Raw genomic sequence first — 20,202 nt, 5'->3', positions numbered from 1 at the left:
GGACTACGCAGAAACCCTGTCTTTCGAGGTAAAATTCAAGCTGTAGGCAAGCCTGTTAGGGCAATTTTGTCTTTTTTTTTTTTTTTTGAGACAAGGTTTCTCTGTAGTTTTTGTGTCTGTCCTGGATCTCGCTCTGTAGACCAGGCTTGGTCTCGAACTCAAAGAGCTCCACCTGCCTCTGCCTCCTGAGTGCTGGGATTAAAGGCATGCGCCGCCGCCGCCGCCGCCGCCGCCGCCGCCGCCGCCACCGCCACCAAGCGGGGCATTTTCTTTTTTTAAAGGTTTATTTATTATGTATACAGTGCTCTGTCTGCACGTATCTCTGCAGGCCAGAAGAGGGCACCAGATCTCATTACAGATGGTCGTAAGCCACCATGTGGGTGCTGGGAATTGAACTCAGGACCTCTGCAAGAGCAAGCAGTGCTCTCAACCTCTTTGCCACCTCTCCAGCCCCGGCATTTTCTTAATTAGTGATAACTAGGCCATTGTGGGTGGTGCCTTCCCTTGGCTGGTGGTCCTGAGTTCTATATGAAAGTAGGCTGGGGGGTTGGGGATTTAGCTTAGTGGTAGAGCGCTTGCTAAGGCCCTGGGTTCAGTCCTCAGCTCTGGGAAAAGAAAAAAGAAAAAAAAAAAAAAGGCTGAATGCCAGGTGTGCTTTAATACCAGTACTTTGGAGGCAGAGGCAGGTGGATTTCTGAATTTGAGGCCACCCTGGTCTACAAAGAGTTCCAGGACAGCCAGGCCTGTTACACAAGGAAACCCTATCTTGGTGAGGGAGGGAGAAGGGGTCAGGATGAGCAAGCCAGTAATCAGCACTCCCCACGTGTCAGCTCTTGCCTCCAGGTTTCTGCCCTGTTTGAGTTCCTTCAATGATGGACTAGGTGTGGAAGTGTAAGCCAAGTAAACCCTTTCCTCCTCAAATTGCTTTAGTCATCGTGTTTCACCTCAGCGATAGAAACAATGTAACCATCTTCTGACCTCCACAGGCATACCAGCATATGTGTGATGCACATATTTACAAGGAGGCAAATAAGCCATATGCATAAAAGCTAAAAGAAAAAGTTGCTAAGCCTGAGCTCTATGCCAGTAGAGAATGGTTCCCACAATCAACCTCTGTACGCTTGCTGTGGCACATGTATGCCCCCTCCACACACAATAAAACTTTTAGGGTTCAGGCGTGGCACACATCTTTTTTTTTTTTTTTTTTTTGGTTTTTCGAGACAGGGTTTCTCTGTGTAGCTTTGCGCCTTTCCTGGAACTCGCTTTGGAGACCAGGCTGGCCTCAAACTCACAAAGATCCGCCTGCCTCTGCCTCCCGAGTGCTGGGATTAAAGGCGTGCGCCACCACCGCCCGGCTTGGCACACATCTTTAATTCCACCATGCAGGAGGCAGAATCAGGCAGATCTCTTGAATTTGAGGCCATCCTGGTCTACATTGTTTCAGGACAGCCAGGGATTGATTCATAGTGAGACCCTGTCTTAAAAAAGGTTCCCCAGGATGTCTAGCTGATGAAACAGGATTTGAAGAGGCAAAAGGCCTTGGAGGGTAGACCTGGGGAAGGAGGAGAATCTGCGATATAAGCAGCAGAACGGTGGTCCTGCATGCTTGTTCATCAGAACCATCTGAGGGGCCTGACAGGATCCGAGCCACATGGGTAAACCGGTAGGAGGATGGAGACTGCGTTCCTACCAAGTTTGCAGGTGTCTTGACTGTTATTCCTAGTATTGGCCACATGAGGGCAGTAACCTCTTAGCCCTCACAAGCACCATGGCTAAAAGGTATTCTCTCCCACCTTGTGGGGCACCAACCAGCCTGTGGTCACAGCTCTCCTTGTATCTCGTTCTTGAAGGGCTCCACCACTACTTCTCGCCAGCCCAAGATTTTAGAGAGCTCAGTGCTTCTCCTTTAAAGTCAAGGGACTGGAGCGATGACTCAATGCTCGAGTGCCTGCTTCTATTCCACAGGACTGGCTTCAATCAGAGTCCGATGCCCTCTTCTGGCCTTTGTGCCTCCCCACACCCTAACCCCAACGTGCATACTCAACTCACAAACACATACATAAAAATGAGAAAAATTTAAAATTAAAAAATAAATATGGGTGTGGCCACACATATTACTGTAACTCTAGAACTGTGGAGTTACACACACACACACTGTTGAATTTTTTTCTTTTTTCCCTCACAAGGACAAGCTGAGCACATCTATCCCATCCTTTGGTCCAAGTGTGGGTTTTTTTTTTTTTTTAGACAGGGTTTCTCTGTGTAGCACTGACTGTCCTGGAACTTACTCTTTTGTTTTTGTAGGCAGGGTTTCTCTGCATAATAGCCCTGACTGTTCTGGAACTCCCTCTGTAGACCAGGCTGGCCTCAAACTCCTGCCTCTTCTGGGATTAAAGGTGTGTACCACTGCCCTGCCCAAGTGTGGTTTCTGAAGGCATCTTTCATTGTTCTACTGTCTGTTCTTCCTCCCCATACCCCAGGCCTTGCAACACATTTTTGACAATGTTGTCAACTTGACAAAAATTAGAATCACCTGGGAGAGGAGCATCTAAGCATCTGTGGGATAATATCTTATATTAAGATGGGGAGACAGCTGACCCCTGCCTTACTTAGGTAGCAACATTCCTTAGACACAGGACTATCTGATCTGAGCTGAGAAATCAGCTGAGCACTAGCATGTATCCATTCCTTATTTGTTCTTTGGACATGTGACCAACTGCTTCAAGTCCCAGGTGTTTGGATTTTCTCACCAGGACTTCGATCTAAGTAAACCTCTTCTCCTTACTAAGTAAACCTCTTCTCCTTAAACTTGTTTTTATCCCAGCAACAGAAACCAAGACACCTGCTTTCCTAGGAACTTTAACCAAGTGCTCCAGGCTACTTTCAACTCTGAGTATTCATCATTCTATGCCTTCCTTTCCTGCTCGTAGCCAGATGATCCAAGGTGAAAGAAAGAAAGAGAACCAGGCCGCTGGCTCTTGTCTTCCAGAGGACCTGGTTTGAGCCTCAGCACGTACATAGCGGCTCACAATGGTCTGGACTTCAGTTCCAGGGGTTCCACCTTCTGGCCTCCAAGGGCACCCAATTGGTGCACAGACATGTATGCAGGCAAAACACCCATACATACACATAATACGATGAAAACATGTTTGGTTCTTTTGTTATTTGTTTAGCCTCAAGCTTACAGAGACCCTCCTACCTCTGCCCCCTCCCCAGCGCTGGTCTGAGCTACCATACAAGGCCTAAATTTAATTTTTTTTTTAAGATTTATTTATTATGTATACAGTTTTCTATCTGTATGTACCCTGCCCGCCAGAAGAGGGCACCAGATCTCATTACAGGTGGTTGTGAGCCACCATGTGGTTGCCGGGAACTGAACTCAGTGCTCTTAACCTCTGAGCCATCTCTCCAGCCCCTAAACTGAAATTTAAAAACAAAACAGAAAACAACAACAACAAAAAAAAGAAGCTGGGCAGCGGTGGCGCACACCTTTAATCCCAGCACTTTTGGGAGGCAGAGGCAGGTGGTTCTCTGTGAGTTCAAGGCCAGCCTGGTCTACAGGGTGAGTTCCAGGACAGCCAAGGCTGCAGAGAAACCCTGTCTTGAAAAAGTTGCCTTGGCCATGTGTCTCTCCACTGAAATAGAACAGTGACTAAGACAAAATATTTTTATTTATGGCTGTGTCTGTGTGGGGTTATAAGCCTGAGTGTAAGTGTCCTTGGATCCCCTGAAGCTGGAATTACAGGTGTCAGTTGCCCAACATAGGTGCTAGAACTCATGTCCTGTGAAGAGCAGCAACAACTACCCCCCACCCCACCCCAAACACACACAGCGTTTCTCTGTGTAGTTTTGATGCCTGTCCTGGATCTCACTCTGTAGACCAGGCTGGTCTTTAACTCTCAGAGATCTGCCTGGCTCTGCCTCCCAGTGCCGGGATTAAAGGCGTGTGCCACCACTGCCCTGCTGCAGCCAGTGCTCTTAACTGAGCTAATTATCTCTCCAGTCCTGTCCCCCCAACCCACACTTTAAAGATTTCATTTTATGCTTATGATCGTGTTGTCTACATGTAAATGTACCACACGCATGGAAGCCAGAAGAGGGTTTTGAAGGCCTTGGAACTGGAGTTACAGACAGCCCTGAGCTGACATGTGGGTGATGGGACTGAACCTGGATCTTCTGGAAGAGCAGCAGGTGCTCTTAAGGGCTGACCACTTCTGAGAACCACCCCAAAGTGTTGCAGGAGGCCCACACAATCAAGGCTGGCCTGAGCTACAGAATTAACTGAGACTAGCCTAGACTACAGAATGACTCCCTACTTCGAAAAAGCAAGATTTCTCTGATGCTCAATTCTATGAAACATTTACATGTTATCTGCAGGTGGATGGTGGTGCACTGGGGGCAGGGTGCTGGAGAGGCAGCAAGATCTCTGTGAGTTCAAGGCCAGCCTGGTCTACATATTAAGTTCCAGGCTAGCCAGAGCCCACATAGTGAGACCCTGTCTCAAATAAACACTAAACAAAACTCAGCTCATGAATAAAATATGACTATTAATAAAATTATACTTTTTCAGTCTTTGGATGACTCTTGTCTCCTGCTCCAGGTCCATGTGCTACCACCAAATAGCCCATCTCTGGAAAACTGTCCTTTTTGGACATAGCAGTTCTTAACAAAAATATTAGGTACATGGGAGTCAACTGTATCCTAAATGACCTTAGTTTTCCAGTCTTCTCTAATCATTCACAGAAGCAGAGCTTTTCTCTTTCTGTCCTCCATAGTGCCACAATTTTAAGGCATGACTCATGTAGCAAAGGCTTGCTTCAAACTCACTTTGTAGCCAATAAAGTCCTCCCTGTACCTCCTGGGTGCTGGAGTTACAGGTGTGCACCCTATCTCAACATGGCCTGTTGGTCTTGGATCAGTGTTCCCGAGTCCTAAGCATAGGGTGGAGCATCACTTCATCAAGGGGTTGCTGGGCCATTTTCCTTCCCTTAGGGCACACAGGCTGGGGAGGAGGGGCAACCAAAGCTGAGGTTTGAAACTCCACACAGGGACAGGGCAGCAGCACCCCTTCCTTTATTTCCTCCCCTTCTAAAAGGAGACCAGTTCAGCAGCTTTCCTTTCCTGCCCTCAAGTCCCCACAAGTGACAAGTGACCACAGGCACCAGATCTTGGGTTTGTGACAGTACATGTCTCCAACACTCGCCTCTTGCCTGCTGTGGTTCCAGCTGTTTGTGTCAGTGAGTCAGAACCCTTCCAAAAGGAGGGACCAGACAGAGGCAGTTCTGAGTGGCCAGAGTCCTGAGACAAGAGGCTACCTTAACTTGGCCTGAGGGGAATCTACCACAGCAAAGGTCTCCTCTGTCTGACAAGAGATGCTGAGGGTAAGCCAGCTCAATTATCTGAAGGGGAACACAGTCCTTCAGTGGGAAGGACACAAGCCACATGGATCCTGTCACACACATCAAGGCGACACTCCACCTCATGGCCCATGTGGCTGCAGCTGGCAGCAGACACAGCAGGCCTGGGTGGATAAAGGGAGATGGCAGATTCCAGCCACAGGAGCTTCCAAAGGCTTCCAGGAGGGGAGCTCAATCCCGAGGTCGATTGACCATGACTTCACCCAGGGCCTCCAGCACCTCTCGCTTGTAGTCATCAAAGTCACCGTCGATTTGACTGACACTCTGCTCCTCCACCACCCACAACTGGCAATTGGTTTCTGTGATGAGTCGGGCATCATGGCTAACGACGATCACAGCTTTGGAGAAAGATTATAAAAACAGGGCAGAAGAGGGGAATCAAGGTGGGAAAGGAGAGCCCCAGCCCACACTTTGGCTCTTCCTCCGTCTGAGCAGACTTACCTCCCTTGTACTCATTGATGGCCTCCCCCAGGGCATCAATGGACTCGATGTCCAAGTTATTGGTTGGTTCATCCTGTGGAGAAGGGAGGAGAGTTCCATGGCAGAGCACTGCAGCTCTCACCTCCAGGCCCGTCTGCGGGGAGCGGCCCACTCACCAAGATGAGGACGTCAGGTTCACGACAGGCCAGCTCCGCAAACACAACTCGGGCTTTCTGCCCACCTGCCACAGAAGGAAAGGTGGAGACTGCGGTCACAGGCCCTGCAGAAGTCAAATCCTGTATGTGCTCAGGGTACGGGGCTCCCCCTGGGGCGGGCTCCCCCTGGGGCCGCCTCTGCCTCCTCAGGCACCCCAGAGTGTTGGTACCAGAGAGTTTGCAGATCTGGATGGTGTGGGCGTGGCTCTCCAGGCCAAAGCGGCCCAAGCACTTCCGGGCATCCTGGTAGGGCAGGTTGAAGCTCCGCTGCAGGTACTCCGTAGGCGTCTCCTCCATGTGCAGCTGCTCTGCATACTGCTGGTTAAAGAAGCCAATTTTCTGCCCAAGAGAAGAGGGAGGTGGTCACTCAGAGTCCTGCTTCCTGCCAGACTTCCACACTTCATTCCCAAACCAGCTTACCAGCCGATGGTTCTTTCTCATTTCCCCGTTTGTCTGCAAGGAAAAACCAAGTGTAAAAGCAGAGATGTGGGAAGGTGGTGACACCACAGCCCAGTGTTTCTTTTTGAGATGGTCTTATCCTGCAGCCCAGACCAGCCTTGAACTCACAGTGATCCCGTCTCAGACTCCCCAGTGCTGAGCTTATGAGTGGAGCCACCAGGCCTATCTCAATGGTTTTTTTGTTGTTGTTTTTCGTTTTTTCAAGACAGGGTTTCTCTGTGTAGTTTTGGTGCCTGTCCTGGATCTCACTCTGTAGACCAGGCTGGCCTCGAATTCACAGAGATCCACCTGCCTCTGCCTCCCGAGTGCTGGGATTAAAGGTGTGTGCCACCACCACCCCGCTCGATGTTTTCTTAAGAGAAACAAATTATCAGAGTTGGCCCGGGAATAAATGAGTGCAAGAAAGGGAAAGGGTGCATGGGGTGAGAGGACACTGAAGGAGTCAGCCAGATTTCCTTCCAGTGATTGCGAGTCGAGTTGGGTGAGTGGCACAAGCCTGTAATCCCAGCTACTTCAGAGGTTAAGAAAGGACAGAGGATGGCAAATTTGAGGCCACTCTGGGTAACTTAGCAAGGCCTTATCTTAAAGTAAAACAAGATGGAGGAATTGGCGTACTAAAGGCCCTGGGTTCACCCCGCAGTGTCACAGGTGACAACAGCCCTACACTATGTGTGCGGATACAGTGCGAGTGTACTGTAAGTAACTCTCAGTCCTCTAACAGCGCAGAGCGCCAACAGGAAAAACCCTGCCATGCTGGAGGAAAACCACGCACAGTTCTAACAGATAAACGAGAAAGTCTTGGGACTCTGTCTCTGCATCCCCCCCCCTCCCGGTTTACACACTTCTCAGTCTACATGGACACACTGTCCCCTGTCATCCCGTGAATGCTGGGCCCTCTCCTCTCCCTTTTGGCTTCAGGACTCACTGGTGTCAGCTTGCCAGTCAGCAGCAGGAGCAGTGTGCTCTTCCCCACACCGTTGGGGCCCACAATACAAACTGGAAGGAGACAGGTGGTCAGATAAGCAGCCTCAATCTGAGACCCACGCTCCACATCCCAAGTCACCCAGGACCAACTCACTCCGTGAGTCCATGTCGATGCCAAAATCCAGGTTCTTAAAGAGTGGTTTCTGCCCCTCATAGCCAAATGTCACACCTGAGAAAAAGCAGCCATTTATCACTTCCCCAGTCACCCCAAACGCCTGGCCTCAGAGGGCAGCACACGGGGCTTCGCTGTCCACGGCAGCAGGTGTTCACTTACCGTGCAGCCCCAGTACAGGCGGGCTGAGAGGCGGTGGGTCTGGGAAGGTGAAACGCACGGTGTACTCCTTGGGACGCTTCAGGAGCTCAGGGGGGTCCTGAGACTCTTCATCCTGGTTTTTCCGGCGGCACTTCTGCTGTTTCCGAGTCAGGACTTCCTTTGTTTGCTTTTCCTGGATGAGGGAAGAAGGACACAGTCCATACACTGCCCAGGCCCATGGCTCCCTGCCTGCTCTCCACCAGAGGAGTGGGCACGCACTGCCTGCTTGGTGGACTTTCCCCCAGCCTTCAGCTCCTTCAGCTTCTTCTCCTGTTTCTCGTATTGCTTCAGCAGTTCTTTCTGCTTCTGCTGGTACATCTTCTTGAAGGTCACTGCAGGTAGAGGAACAACCAGGGACAGGTGAAGTGGGGGAGCAGCCACGGATGGAGGTCTGCCTGGGGGTCCGCCTGTCCTCAACCCCCAAAAGAGCATGCTTACTGTAATTGCCCCTGTAGTAATGGAGCCTCTGGGTGTCAAGGTGGATGATATCAGTGCAGACATCGTCCAGAAAACCCTGGTCGTGGGAGACGATCAGCAACGTCTTCCTCCAGCCCTGAAGGTAGCTGCAGTATAGAGAAGAGTGTGGAGTGTCACAAGGGTGTGGGAAGATGAGTCAAGGAAGTAGATCACGGGGTGGGAGCAGGGAAAGAGGCAGAATGGGAGCCAATGACACAAGCCAAGAACACGGGCCACGCACTTATTGAGCCAGATGACAGCGTTGAGGTCCAGGTGGTTAGTGGGCTCATCCAGCATCAGCAGTGTGGGTTCCATGAACAGTGCCCTAAAAAGGGGGTGGAGTCAAGGTCAGGAAGGAAGCCGTCTGCTCGGCAAACCCAGAGCCCTTGGTTGGCAGAACTAAATGAGAACTTTCTACTAGATGGGGGTCAAAGTGGAGAATGACCCAAGCTCTCACGATGCACAAGTGAGGACAGTAAAAAGTTGGCCTCAGATGTGCGTGCTAAGTAGGCCTTGGAAGAAAGGAAAGGGACTGGAAGTCAGAGACCGGCAGAGTGGAGGCAGGGCCCACCTGGCCAGGGAGACACGCATACGCCAACCCCCAGAGAACTTCTGTGTGGGACGATTCTGCATCTCAGGGTCAAAGCCCAAGCCAGCCAGGATCCGCCTTGCCTTGGCCTCCGCAGCTGCTGCTCCAGTAGCCCTCAATTCCTCATACACCTGGGAGGAGGAGAAGAGGACGCGTGTCTAAGGGTCCAAGGACCCCAAGGCCCACCCTGTGTCCCCGCGCCGTCCCCTACCTTTTCTAATCTCTCAGCAGCTGTGTCATCCCCCTGCTCCAGCCGTCCCTGAAGCTGTCGCTCCTCCTCTAGCAACTTCAGTCGCTTGGTGTCCGCACGAAGAACAGCTTGCACTGCGGGTGTTTCATCAGCCACCACCTCTGTAGCAGAGAAAGTTCAAGGTGTCAGTGCTGTCCTGGCCTGCCTGACCTGTGCAGCACTTGGCACTCCTTCCAAATCAGGTATTCTCCAGGCCCTAGTTTACCCCCGCTTTCCCGGTGCCCAGCCTCACCCTGCTCACACAGCAGCACGTCAATGTTAGGGGGGATGCTCAGGGCACGGTTGGCAATGTGCTTCAGAAGTGTGGTCTTGCCTTTGCTGGAGAACAAGAGCCATGAGCACCCAGCCACCCAGGGCAATCCTTCCTTCCCCTTCAATCCCATCTTCTCACCCATTGGGTCCCACCAGCCCATAGCGGCGGCCTGCGACGATGTACAGGTCAGCGTTGACAAACAGCTCCTTGCCATGGGCTGAGATGCTGAACTTTTCCAACTGTAGATGACAGAATGGATGAACCCAGGACAAACACCCAAGAGAATCTTCCCTTCCTACCCTTTTCCCTCCAAGCATGGGTCCTCTCATTTCTACTGGCTTGTCTGTCTCCTTGCTCAGGCTGGCAGAACCCTTTTTCTTAGTGTATTCACCCCTTTCCATGACTTCTGGGGTTACCAAAAGCTTGTACAAAGTGAGTGAGGACAGGCCTCTGCTGAAGTGACAAGGTGGGGTAAGGGCCCGCAGATCTCACCTTGATGTCAGATGCGTTTTCTAACATTGCCTGGCGGGAAGACACCTCTGCCTGGGACACGGAGAAGTCATTTTCTGCAGCATTAGCTGCTTTTAATGATTCCACCTGACGTTCATAATCCATCTGAGGAGGAGAGAAAAGATGTTTGATGTCATAACATATTGGCTCCATATGGTCGTGGCTGAAGGACACAATTCCTTCCTTCTTTCAGCTGCTCTACTTCAAGCAGCCCCCGAGCACTCCTCATACCCTCACCTTACAAACCCACAGAAACCATGAAGACCAATGGCTTACCTGTTTCTTCAGCTTTTTCTTTTCCTTTTTGCTAAGGTGGGCATAGGGGTCATTGGCCTTTGACTCCCCCTCTTCCTCTTCTCTCTCTTCCTTGTCATCCTGTGAGAATACACGGCAATAAACAAACAAAAGCAGCAGCAACATCGAGGACTAAGGACTTCTCAGAAAGTGGATTCCAGGGTTGTGGTAGCACATGCCATTACTCCCAGCACTCGAGGCAATGAGTTCTACCTCCTGGTCTACAGAGTAAATTCCAAGTCAGCTAGGGCTAGAGAAATCTTGTCTTGAAAGACCAAATCAAACCAAATCGAAAACCAACAAGAACAAAAAACCAAACAAACCCCAAACCTAAAACTAAACAACAACAAAAAAAATTCCTCAGATTCCTGCCATGCACCCAAGTGGGGCAGGAAGCTGTCTTCTCCACCCAATCTGGAGACAGCTTATGGTCCTCTCTCATACTTGTCCCAAGCCACTAGTTTGCATGTAGTCCTTTATTAATCTCTGCCACCAGGAACCACTGGTATGAAATGTATGGTAACTAATGAAAGGAAATGCCTGTAACTAAAGATATAACTTCAAGTGTGACCGAGGGTGGAGCAAATGAGTTTCTGCCGCTAACATGCAAGAGAAGACAGTGAAGTGTGCAGCCGAGGATGTCAGCAGCTCCTAGACGAGAAGTGCTTGAGGAACAGAAGCCTACAGCATACAGACGTGATAACTGAGACCAGGAACACGGCAGATGTGTTCTGCATCACAGTGCCAAACCCTAGGCCCTTTCCTCTTCCATTCAGTGCTACAATTCCAGCCTCTGGGCTGAACATGACCCAATGCCTGTCTTCAAGTAGCCCATGGGATAAAGTGGCTGTTCCTTTCCAAGAGTAGTTGAAAGATGAGACAGAGATACAAACCTAAACACTACCTCAGTAGGTTTTTCTATAGCCCCAGCTCTCCTGGAACTCAGAGATTTCTGCCTGTCTCCCAAGTGCTGGGATTAAAGGTGTGCTCTTCTGTGCTGAGCAAGAGTGCCTCAACTGTACAAAGTCTGTGACTCTTGCTCTGGTCAGCAACAGACTCCACACTCCCACACCCACCCCGGCAAAGCCCATACCTGCTCTGCCTTCTTGGCTTTTTCTCGGTCTTTCCCTTGCTTGGGCGGCTCCTTTTCTTCAGTTATTTCTTCACCATCTTCCCCTTCACTGTCTGGAGCAGCAAATTTATTTTGAGGCTAACAAGGGAAAGACAGGCCTGATGAAACGCTGCACCGACGAGCGCTGCCGCACCACCTGCAGCCACTCACCTTGACCTTCCCTCTGGACTTCTCCTCCTTTCCCCGTCTGCTCTTGAGCCCAGGTTGCTGTTCCTCAGACACAGCCTGCAGGACACACACACACAAGAGAGACTTTGCTACTGTGCCACTCACAAGCATTTCTAGAGAGCCTGCATGATTCAAAAGGGCTGCCAGGGGACAAGAGACTTGGAAAGCCTACTCAAGATGGGGGACTCAACCAGACAAGGGTTGGAAGGCTACTTGGGAGGAGCAGCAGCAGAACGATCAATAAAGGCTTCGGCAAGGATGCAGCCAAACTGGATGCCGAGGTGCCATGGCGTTCCGAGGGCAAGAGCAGGCTCCGGGCCTTTTGGATTTTGAGTTTAAATCTCGAAGAGCACTGCATGACAGATGACTTTAAAGAGATGAGTTCTCACGGCACGAGCAGGACAGATCTAGGTGAGTGGTTGGTTGGCAAGCAGGAAACTGGCATGTGTGAGGAGGCGCTGAGCGGTGGAACCACCGCCTCACCTTATTGATGCGATTCTTCTCCGGCTTGGCAGGCTTGGGAGCATGTTTTTCTTCTTCCTCCTCCATGTCACTCTCCTCCTGAATCAGGGCCTCAAAAACATTCCTACCCTACAGGAAAAGGCCACAGAAGTCAGCGAGGTGTCTGTGGTTGCCCTTAGGAGTCTTTGCTCACCTACTGATAGCTCACCTTGGCCTTCTTCCCTCCGCAGGTTACCGGGGCAGGTACTGAAACGACAAGGGAGGAAGGAAATCCCAGTCTGGTTCCTTCGTCACCACCTCAAAGACCTTGCAAGGCGTGGGGTCTGACTCCCCGCCCACTGTGGACTCTGGATGCCCCCTGTCCCTCAGGTTTCTCTGTGTAACAGTCCTGACTGTCCTGAACTTGCTTTGTAGACCACACTGGCCTTGAACTCAGAGATCCCCTGCCTCTGCCTCTCAAGTTTGGGGTTAAAGGCGTCACCACCACCCAGCATCCCCTCAAGAAACTTACCCTCGTCCTCCTCATCACTGGCTGGTACAGAGAGCTTCTTAAGACGCTCCATGAGCTCTTTTTCCTCGCCATCATCATCCACATCCTTCTTCCGCCGGCCTTTTCGGGTGTCTCGCTTTTTCTTCTGTTGCTGAAACCAGAGTGTGAGAGTTAGCTGAGGGCTCAGAGGGGCTGGCGGGTCCATGGTGTCCCGGGATTCCTAGCCATCATGGATACCTGCTGCGGTTGCTGCTGCTGAGGCTGCTCCTTCTCCTTCTGCGTCTTTTCTTCTTCCCCAGCTTGTTTATCTTCTACCGCCAGCTCCTCAAAGAACTATAAAAGTAAGACACAGGCAAGCTGCTCAAAGGCCAGTCAGCCATCTGCATGTAGGCCCTCCTCATCTTGATTCTCTCTCCTTTAAAAAATGCCGGTGGTCATTTTATTTTTTTTATTTTTTTATTTTTTTTTGGTTTTTCGAGACAGGGTTTCTCTGTGTAGCTTTGCGCCTTTCCTGGAACTCACTTGGTAGTCCAGGCTGGCCTCGAACTCACAGAGATCCGCCTGGCTCTGCCTCCCGAGTGCTGGGATTAAAGGCGTGCGCCACCACCGCCCGGCTTATTTTTTATTTTAATTTGCTATGGCTGGCTCTCACTCATGCTTGTGCCCCACGAACTTTCGGTTTCCACTTTTGTACAAAGGTTGGCACGTGCGTGCCCACCAAAGCTGGAAGCCCACTGATGCTTCTTTTTTTTTTTTTTTTTTTTTTAAAAGATTTACTTATTTATTATGTATACAGTGTTCTGCCTGCACATATGTCTGCAGGCCAGAAGAGGGAGCCAGATCTCATTACAGATGGTTGTGAGCCACCATGTGGTTGCTGGGAATTGAACTCAGGACCTCTGGAAGAGCAGTCAGTGCTCTTAACCGCTGAGCCATCTCTCCAGCCCCCACTGATGCTTCTTAACCCCAGAACTCTAAGAAAGCAGTATTTGCTCTTTTCATTTTTTTTTTCCTACACAGGATTTCTCTGTGTAGCCCTGACTGTCCTGGAACTCATCCTTGTAGACCAGGCTGGCCTTGAACTCAAGAGATTTGCCTGCCTCTGCCTCCTGAGTGCTCGGATTAAAGGCTTGCGCCACCACCTCCACCACCACCACCACCACCACCACCGCCGCCGCCGCCCAGCTCTTTTTGAATTTTTAGAAATATTCCTGAGTGATAAAACTCCCCACCCACCCAGAGTCCCTTCTCTTAGCAAGACCTTTCCCCTCTTCACATCTCACATGTCCATTTATACTGTCTGGGAACACCCATGGTCATTTCTCTTCCTGGACCCTCATTTTCTCACCGTCTTTTTGGTCTTCTTGTCCTTTTTGCCTTTCTTCACCACTTTGTCTGGAAGGTTAAACAGACATGCCATCAGCTTATTATAAACGCCCAGCAGCCCGGACTTCCCGCAGAGCTCCAGCTGGAAGAACTGGGCTCTACCAGGAAGAACCAGTCTTAATCATTACTCCTGGTCTTACAGAAACAACCACTTCTACTTTCATCCAAACACCTATTTCTTGAAAACATCTTTTTTAGATGTATTTATTTTGTGCGTGTTTTGCCTGTGTGTATGTGTGTACTGTGAGCCTGCCATCGTGCCTACCTGGAGTTACGGACCTCAGGAGCCACCATGAGGGTTCTCTGTTTGTAATCACTGCACCATCTGCCTTGACCTACACACACCTATATGTTAAACAGACACCAGGTGTCAGAACATGCTTGCACTGGGGATGCAAACAGCTAATAAGATAACTGTGGTTTCCTCTAGTGCTTTAGGCTTTTGGAAGACAGGTCTTTAAAGAGCAAGGGCCCTGAACTTCCCCAAAGGGAAGAAAAGGCAGACTTGGTGGAGAGAGGAGAGGCTGGCCTCAAGCCTGGTGCCACTCGTGGTCCCTAAAGGAGAAGGTACAGGTGGGGTCACAGTGCCATCCACGTCCAGATCAGCTGTGAGAAGAACCACTCATGTGGAAACAGAGACCTACTACGGCCACAGCTGCGACACTGAGGGTCAGATGGGACGAGTCAGGCTGCAGAGAGGGCTTTTTAGTCAGGTAAGAACAATCCGTTGTTGGTGTGATCTTTTGTACTTTCAAGTCTCGCATTCACTTCAGAATGGAGCACGGATGGGAGGGAACAAGAATAACGGGAAAAATCTGTTGAGACTACTACACATTTTTTTGGTGGTCTACTCTGGTGGTGGCCAGGGGGACGACAGTGGCAGAATCCAGCGTGAAGAGGTCCTCAGATATGCAGTATGAAGTACATTCAGTACTTGAGGGAACAGGGAAGAGAATGTGATTTCCCGCACCGTGCCTTCGGCAGGGAAGACAGGCCAAGCTTATGAATGCAGTTAGGGCATGTGTGTGAAGGCCGTAAGCTACAATGGTCATCTGCCAATGAACACCGTGTAAAGGACAGCTGGTCATCTTCCCTGTGCAGCCCTGCAGCCTGGACAGTGGCCTGAAAGACTGTTTGTTGTTTGTCTCTTAGGGAGCAGAGGATGTCAGACTGACTCTACTCTTCACTTCTGCCATCTGTGCCCCTCCAGGTGGCTGTCTGTATGTAACCCTCCACTCTCCATCCAGAGGCAGAATTGACCACATGACTTCCCTTCATGGTCAGGCCGACTATCATGTCTTCTACATGACCACACTCAGAGCAATGTGGTCCTCAACTAACCGTGAAGCACAGGCAGCTCCCTGCTACCAAAAATTAAATATTAAAATAAAAATATTTCTTTTATGTTATATGGGTGTTTTATCTGCACGTATGTCTTCTTATCCCATGTGCCTGATGCTCAAGGATGCCAGCCAGGAGAGGGCATCAGACTCTATGGGATGAGAGTTACATCTAGTTGTGAGCGGGGAATTGAACCAAGGTCCTCTTGGAAGTGCTCTAACTGCTGAGCCTTCTCTTCAGCCCCACAATAAATATTCTTAAATCAGAATTCCATGTGTTCCACAGTCCTTACTTAATAGAAAAGTCTTATTGAATATCTACTTTGCAAAAACAAACAAACAAAACAAAACAAAAAAACCTTGGAGATAATAATAAAAGACAATCTCTTTACTTTATAGTCTCAGCGCCTAACAGAACCCCTATCCATCTTTCCTGCCCCCAACTAGGCTGTGGACTCTGCTCCTCCCAGGTTCCTCAGTAAGTCCCAGACACAGAAACCCATGTCAGTCTCTGCTCCATCTGTCCTTACCCAGGGCACCTTTCAAATCTGATCCTGGTGCTCACTAGGTAACTGACTCCAGATCAGAAGGGGTGCAAGGCTAATAATGAAAAGCTTTACATGTCAGTCATTCCACAGAGCCCAGTTCTAATGACAGAAGGGAGGACCCACTGAAGGACATAAGACAATCAAGTCACCTAAAACACCTCAAATTAGGACAACCACTACACACCTCCTCATCTGTGTGTAGTACTGTGGGCCTCACACACACTAGGCAGTCACAAGTAAACTAATCTTCAGTCCTTTATTTCCACCTTTTATTTTGAGGCAGTCTCACGAAATTGCCCAGGCTGGCCTTGAACTTGTGATCTGTCCTGCTTTAGCTTCCTTCCCACATATTTGGAATTACAGGCCTGAGCCACAAGGTCTGACCCCCCCCCCCCCCACACACACACACACAAAGGTTTCTCTGTGTATCCCTGGCTATCCTGGAGCTCACTCTGTAGACTATGCTGGCTTCGAACTCATCAGAGATCCACTTGTCTCTGCTTCCCGAGTACTAGAATTAAAGGTGTGAGCCATCACGCCTGACTTCATTCCTCCGTTCTTTAAATTCCTTCTGTCTATTAAACTGACCTGAGGTGAGGAAATATCATCAGCAGGACCAGAGCTATGTTACACCTCTCCTCTTTCAATCTCCTATACTACAGTTCTTTCCTTAAGCTGTCCTGAACTTCAGAGCAGAAGACAACACTTTAATATTACCACTCCTGGCTCATATTTGTAATCTAGATAACAGGTAGGCTGAGGAAGGAGAATTAAGTTTGAACTCTGCCTGGGCAGCTTAGTGAAACCTTGTTCAAAATAAACAACAGCTGAGGATGAGTGTATCTTCACCAATTCAAAGCCAGTCTCCACTTTATAGCTGGGCATAATGACAAGTCTGTAATGCTAAAACTTCAAGGCTCAGGCTGGAACAACAGATGTCCATCCCCTAGCTACATGAGTTTAAGGCCAGCCTGGGCTATATTAGACCTTGTATTAAAACAGAACAAAAACCCTCTAAGCTATGTTTATAAGGTGTATATGAAGCAAAAGTGAATCTCATGTTTAGACTTGCATCCCATCCCTGAGACAATTTATTAAGACAGTTTCTGTGTAGCCCTGGCTGTCTTGGCACTCACTATCTAGACCAGGCTGGCATCGAACTCAGAGATCCGCCTGCCTCTGCCTCCGAGTGCTAGGATCAGAGGCGTGCGCCACCACACCCGTCAGGTGATCCCGCCTGTTTCCTCATTTGCCCGATTCTCTGGCTGTTCTTAGAGCCGTCCTCTCAGCCTCCTTCCCGACTCCCTCCCTCTCACTGGTGAGGGTTGTCAGGTTCCCACTGCACTTTTTCTTAACTTGGTCTGAGCGCTCTAGGACTGCTTCATCTGTAACTACACTCATCTATGTCCTTCAATTCTTCTCTCACCTGAGACAATTAACAACGTGTCTTCATCTTAGAAACCTCCAACTCAGCCTTCAAAATACACTAGGCTGGCAAGGTGGCTCAGAGAGCCACGTTCAATCCCCGAAACCCACATACAGATGGAAGGACACAAGTTACTACAAAGCTGTCCACCAACTTACGGACCTCCACACTTGCTCTTCCCTCAAGAAAAACGCTGACACAGGCGCTGGACCCATGAGTCAGCAGTTCAGAGCACTTGCTTCTCTTTCAAAGGTTTGATCCCCAGCACTCACATGGTAGCTCACAACCATATGTAACTCCAGTTTCTGGGGATCAGGTGCCCTCTTCTGACAAGGCACGCACATGGCACACATATGTTCATGCAGGCACAAAACACCCAACACAATCAGTCTTTGCATGCTTTCCACCTTACAGCCTACTACTACTCTCTTTCTTGTTAAAAACTTTATTTTCGACTGGGCGGTGGTGGCACACGCCTTTAATCCCAGCACTCGGGAGGCAGAGGCAGGCGGATCTTTCTGAGTTCGAGGCCAGCCTGGTCTACAGAGCGAGAGATCCAGGAAAGGCGCAAAGCTACACAGAAACCCTGTCTCAAAAAACAAAACAAAACAAAAAAAACCAACTTTATTTTCACTGGGGGTGGGATGCCTGCTTTTAATCCCAGCAGCACTCAGGAGGCAGAGGCAGTCGGATCTCAGTGAGTTCAAGGCCAGCCTGGTCTACAGAGTGAGCTCTAGGACAGCCAAGGCTACACACAAAAACCCTGTCTCAAAAAGCAAAAAATATTTTTTTCAAGTACTACTAGCAATCAATAGTATACTACCTACTCTATTCTTTTAACTGCATCTTGATTAACAGAGTGGAATTCTTCAGTCTTTACTCTTTATCTAGTTAGTCAGTCTCCAGTTCTGGTCCAGGCCACTGGACAGTGACACTTCAGTCTTCACTGATGACTATTTCCTTGCCCCTTCTTACAGAAACCACTGTCTATTTTGACCAAGACCATTCTCCACTTTTCACTGTTACCATGGTAAACTGATCACTAGAGATTCAGGCCAGCTTTTACTTAAGATTTTATCTGGTCAGGAGGTGGTGGCACACGCCTTTAATCCCAGCACTCAGCACTCGGGAGGCAGAGCCAGGCGGATCTCTGTGAGTTCGAGGCCAGCCTGGGCTACACAGAGAAACCCTGTCTTGAAAAAAACAAAACAAAACCAAAAACAAAAAAGATTTTATCTCAACTAAACCGGGGTGTGGTGGCGCAGGCCTTTACTCCCAGCACTTGGGAGGCAGAGGCAGGCGGATTTCAGAGGGCAGTCTGGTCTACATAGTGAGTTCCAGGACAGCTAGGGCTATGTAAAGAAACCCTTGTCTTTAAAAAAAAAAGTTTTTTTCAAATAAAACAAATGCTTGTGGAATTGCTGTAGTCGCTCGTGTCTTCAAGCCTCTTAAAGAGTTCTTGTTCCCTTCATCCCACACCCACAGCACATCGCACAAGTACTGCTTAAGTGAACCCTGACCACAGCCCTATCCTAACGCAGTCAACGCCAGCGGCAGTCCAGTCGGACCGAGTCTGGCTCGCCAAAGGGCCAACGGAGGAGTGGTTCTCTGGGAGGCAAGCGCAGTTGGGGCTCCCGCGGTGCGCACGCATACGGCACCGGGGAGTCGAGGCAGGATCCTCACCTCCCGTCCCTCCTCGGTGCCATATGCTCGTCCTCGTCTCCCGTCAGCCTCCCGGGGCTCTGGGGCGCCCGGGGCGCGCGGCCTCTGCCCCGGCGCACATGCGCAGGACCCATGCCTCACGGCAGCCGCCATCGGCGCCCCCGTCCCCGCCTCCTCCCCACTCACCCGCGGGGCTCGTGCCCTCGCCGTCTCCGATCCACTCGGGCTCGGGCGGCTGCTGCTTGGGACCCTTCGGCATCGTGGTGGCAGTTACGAGTCCTCCGGAGGCGTCTGGCTCTGTTTCCGCTTCCGGTGGCGTGGGGCCGCCAATGGGCGGGCTCTCCTTTGGACACCCGCCCCGCCCCCGGCGACCCTGGTGCGCGAACGTTTGCCTTGGGCTGGGGGCGTGGTGGTGCCGCGGCCTCGGGGGCGTGGCCGAGACGGCACAGACTCGCCGCGAGTGGGCAGCGCGTTGTGACGGCCCCCACGCGCGGTGACACCCAAGGAACGACATAATTTCTGGGTAGGAAGAAGTGGTTGCAGCATCGTTTATCTCACTGTGTCACTCTTCCTGGTCTGGAACTCGCCGTGTCGACCAGGCTGGCCTCCAACCTGAGATCCGACTGCCTTTGGCTGAGTGCTGAGTGAGTTTAAGGTGCTGTTGAGACGGTCTCACTATGTAGTCCTTGGCCGGCCTGAAACTCACAGTGTAGACCAGGCTGGCCTGGAACTCCTGGAGTTCCTCTTGCCTCGCCTCTGGGAGAGCTGGGATTGCAGGTCTGCACTATTATGCCTGACTGGTCACTTATTAAAACAGTACACCTCTCCAATCACCCCCCACCACTTTCTCACCCTCTTTTTTTTCCCCCCGCAAGACAAGCTTTCTCTGTGTTAACAGTCCTGAAACTCCTTTTGTAGACCAGGCTGGCCTCGAACTCACAGAGATCTGCCTGGCTCGGCGTGTGCCACCACCTCCTGGCCAGATAAAATCTTAAGTAACCAAAGCTGGCCTGAATCTCTAGTGATCAGTTTACCATGGTAACAGTGAAAAGTGGAGAATGGTCTTGGTCAAAATAGACTGGTTTCTGTAAGAAGGGGCAAGGAAATAGTCATCAGTGAAGACTGAAGTGTCACTGGTCTATAGAGCTAGATCCAGAACAGGCACTAAAACTACACAGAGAAACCCTGTCTCGAAAAACAAAAAAAACAAAACAAAACAACAAAAAAAGCACAAGACATCACAGCCTGTCAATTTAGGAAAAAGTAACATTACTGGACCTTGGTTGACATGTCACAGAACACATAGGTATACAGATATAAGGAATTCCATCCCAATAACCAACCACTGGAATTTTTTTGGTGTAGATGTACAATCACTTTGCTGTAATTGGCGTACTGCAATTGCACACACAATAAAACGGCAAGCAA

General features: G+C 50.1%; 1 protein-coding gene across 1 annotated transcript; it reads right to left on the bottom strand.

Annotated features, from left to right (window-relative positions):
- Positions 1-5,051: 5,051 nt before the first annotated feature.
- On the bottom strand, positions 5,052-19,093 carry Abcf1 (ATP binding cassette subfamily F member 1). The gene is made up of 25 exons (XM_052744110.1): positions 18,961-19,093; positions 13,761-13,807; positions 12,650-12,745; positions 12,434-12,563; positions 12,131-12,168; positions 11,944-12,051; positions 11,443-11,517; positions 11,254-11,370; positions 10,143-10,241; positions 9,849-9,971; positions 9,495-9,595; positions 9,336-9,421; positions 9,065-9,204; positions 8,836-8,984; positions 8,506-8,589; positions 8,247-8,371; positions 8,028-8,140; positions 7,770-7,941; positions 7,590-7,664; positions 7,437-7,507; positions 6,473-6,505; positions 6,223-6,391; positions 6,014-6,078; positions 5,859-5,931; positions 5,052-5,755 (listed from the first exon to the last, which is right to left on the bottom strand). The coding sequence occupies exons 1-25, from the start codon at positions 19,031-19,033 to the stop codon at positions 5,589-5,591; spliced, it is 2,529 nt and encodes an 842-aa protein (XP_052600070.1). The 5' UTR covers positions 19,034-19,093; the 3' UTR covers positions 5,052-5,588.
- Between the last annotated feature and the right edge of the window lie 1,109 nt (positions 19,094-20,202).

Source organism: Peromyscus californicus, unplaced genomic scaffold, assembly GCF_007827085.1.
Source record: "Peromyscus californicus insignis strain IS unplaced genomic scaffold, ASM782708v3 Scaffold_19__1_contigs__length_69161282, whole genome shotgun sequence".
Lineage (NCBI taxonomy): Eukaryota > Metazoa > Chordata > Mammalia > Rodentia > Cricetidae > Peromyscus > Peromyscus californicus.
Note: the sequence above shows the minus strand (reverse complement) of the source record. Positions and strands in the feature narration are given on the sequence as shown.

Coding starts and splice junctions, on each gene's coding strand:
- Abcf1 (XM_052744110.1), bottom strand. CDS start 19,033: ATGCCGAAGGGTCCCAAGCAGCAGCCGCCCGAGCCCGAGTGGATCGGA. Junction 11,371..11,442: donor AGTCCAGAGGGAAGGTCAAG/GTGAGTGGCTGC, acceptor TTCCCTTGTTAG/CCTCAAAATAAATTTGCTGC. Junction 9,596..9,848: donor AAAACGCATCTGACATCAAG/GTGAGATCTGCG, acceptor TGTCATCTACAG/TTGGAAAAGTTCAGCATCTC.